The sequence below is a fragment of the Trichinella spiralis genome (assembly GCF_000181795.1).
Source record: "Trichinella spiralis strain ISS 195 chromosome Unknown Scfld824, whole genome shotgun sequence".
Lineage (NCBI taxonomy): Eukaryota > Metazoa > Nematoda > Enoplea > Trichinellida > Trichinellidae > Trichinella > Trichinella spiralis.
In genome coordinates, this window is record NW_003527763.1 from 1 (window position 1) to 1,652 (window position 1,652).

At 36.2% G+C, this 1,652-nt stretch overlaps 1 protein-coding gene across 1 annotated transcript; it reads right to left on the bottom strand.

Moving 5' to 3' along the window:
* Positions 1 to 242: 242 nt before the first annotated feature.
* Tsp_13631 (conserved hypothetical protein) lies at positions 243 to 1,460 on the bottom strand (the record flags this gene model as incomplete). The annotated part of the gene is made up of 2 exons (XM_003370385.1): positions 1,404 to 1,460; positions 243 to 569 (listed from the first exon to the last, which is right to left on the bottom strand). Coding segments are annotated over exons 1-2 (384 nt in total), but the record flags the coding sequence as incomplete, so codon positions are not given.
* Positions 1,461 to 1,652: the final 192 nt, after the last annotated feature.

A 1,652-nucleotide genomic window follows, 5' to 3' on the forward strand; every position in this document is an offset into this window, starting at 1 on the left:
CACTCTTCTTAGTACTTTTCAACAGATTCAACATCACTGAATCAGACGGGACAATTTAAGCTTCCTTGTCCGAGGTTTTGTTTCTCCTTTCACATCCTAAAACGAATGAACAAACATGCAAAAATTGAAATCGGTAATAATTGAAACAAAAAAAATAATATAAATAATACATTTGTTAGTTCAACATTTTTGGATACTGCATCTTCGACTCGTTTTTCCCAACATGAACGCAACCGCTTCACTTTATCATTCGAAATTTCAAAAGGTTCTTCGGCAAGCTCTCTCTGTGGAGATTTACGAATAATAGCGCATTCCACTTTTTCATTAACTGCTGCGTTATCAACTTTCTCTCCTGAAGTTCCAACTTTAAACTTTCTAGATGGAACAAACCGAGGTCCGGGTAACTGAGAGCCGCCTTCAAACTGCTTTGTCAATGAAGCAACTAAACCTGCAGGAATGAATGCAGACGGGCTCAAATCAGCATTCTTTGCACGGCATTCTTCCAATAAATTAATATTTGATTGCTCATCATCCATTTTTTCAGTTTTTTTTCCTTCAAAATCACTTTTCTGTTTTAGGAATTTATACGGAGAATTAATGACATAATCATTAATGTAAGGCTTTTCTGAAACAAAAGCCTCTATTCCACAATCTTTCCTGACTTCTTCTGTATAACGTTCTACTGGAGACTGATATTGCAAGCTCACCGAAGAAACAACTCTGTCATTATTTATATCGTCGACTACCGATTCGTCTTGGTTGCAATTTTTAGGTAATTCAGCTGCTTCACCAGGATAGCTAATTTTATCATCTTCAGAAGTCATTTTAACAGCATCACTTTCTGAGTTAGTAACAACACTGCGCCAATTTCTGTTCAGTACAGGAGAAGAAGTTCCCAATGCTGTACGCCTTGGAGGAAGATTCCGATGCACAGCAGGTTTGTATTCATATTCAAAAGCTTCATATTCTGCAGCTAATGCTTTGAATCTAGCTTTCCTGCTTTTAATTCCTTCACAAGGACTATCCCTTTTACCAATTTCTGCATTGCAACTTTCATTTAAACCAAGTTCATTTTTAGATATCTCAATATCCGCTGTGCTATACTTCTCACTTTCTTCTTGTTTGCGTAATTTCTTCGATGGTGATGAAAAACTTTCACATTTCAATTCAGAAGATTGAAAAGTCAATTTCTGATCAGATACTCTTCGATCTGGAGTCAGTGGCATTGGTAAAAATCGGTCAACAACAACACGCTCTGCTTGTTCTTCTTCATTCCCAGCCTCATGCGTAACTTCAGCAGCTTCGTTTAGAAATGCACTTTCTGTTTTTTGTCTTTCAGCAAAACTTTTCACTGTTAGCATTTTCAACCATATTTTGAAGTTCTTCAATTTCTTTAAACTCACTCTTTTACATGTTTTTTTTCTTTGCTTGTTTTGTATCTTCCATAGGTTCATTTCCATCACTACCTGAAAATTAAAGACAAAACATTCAAAAGTGGTATTTTCTTAACACAGAAACATCATACCTTCCAGGATTTCCCTCTTTTTCAACAAATTCTCATTCTGATTTTCTCTATTTGAGGGGCTGACGTGCCCCTGCATCGATCCCAAGAGTAAGAATGCCTACTCTCTACAAATTTCTCAATATTATAA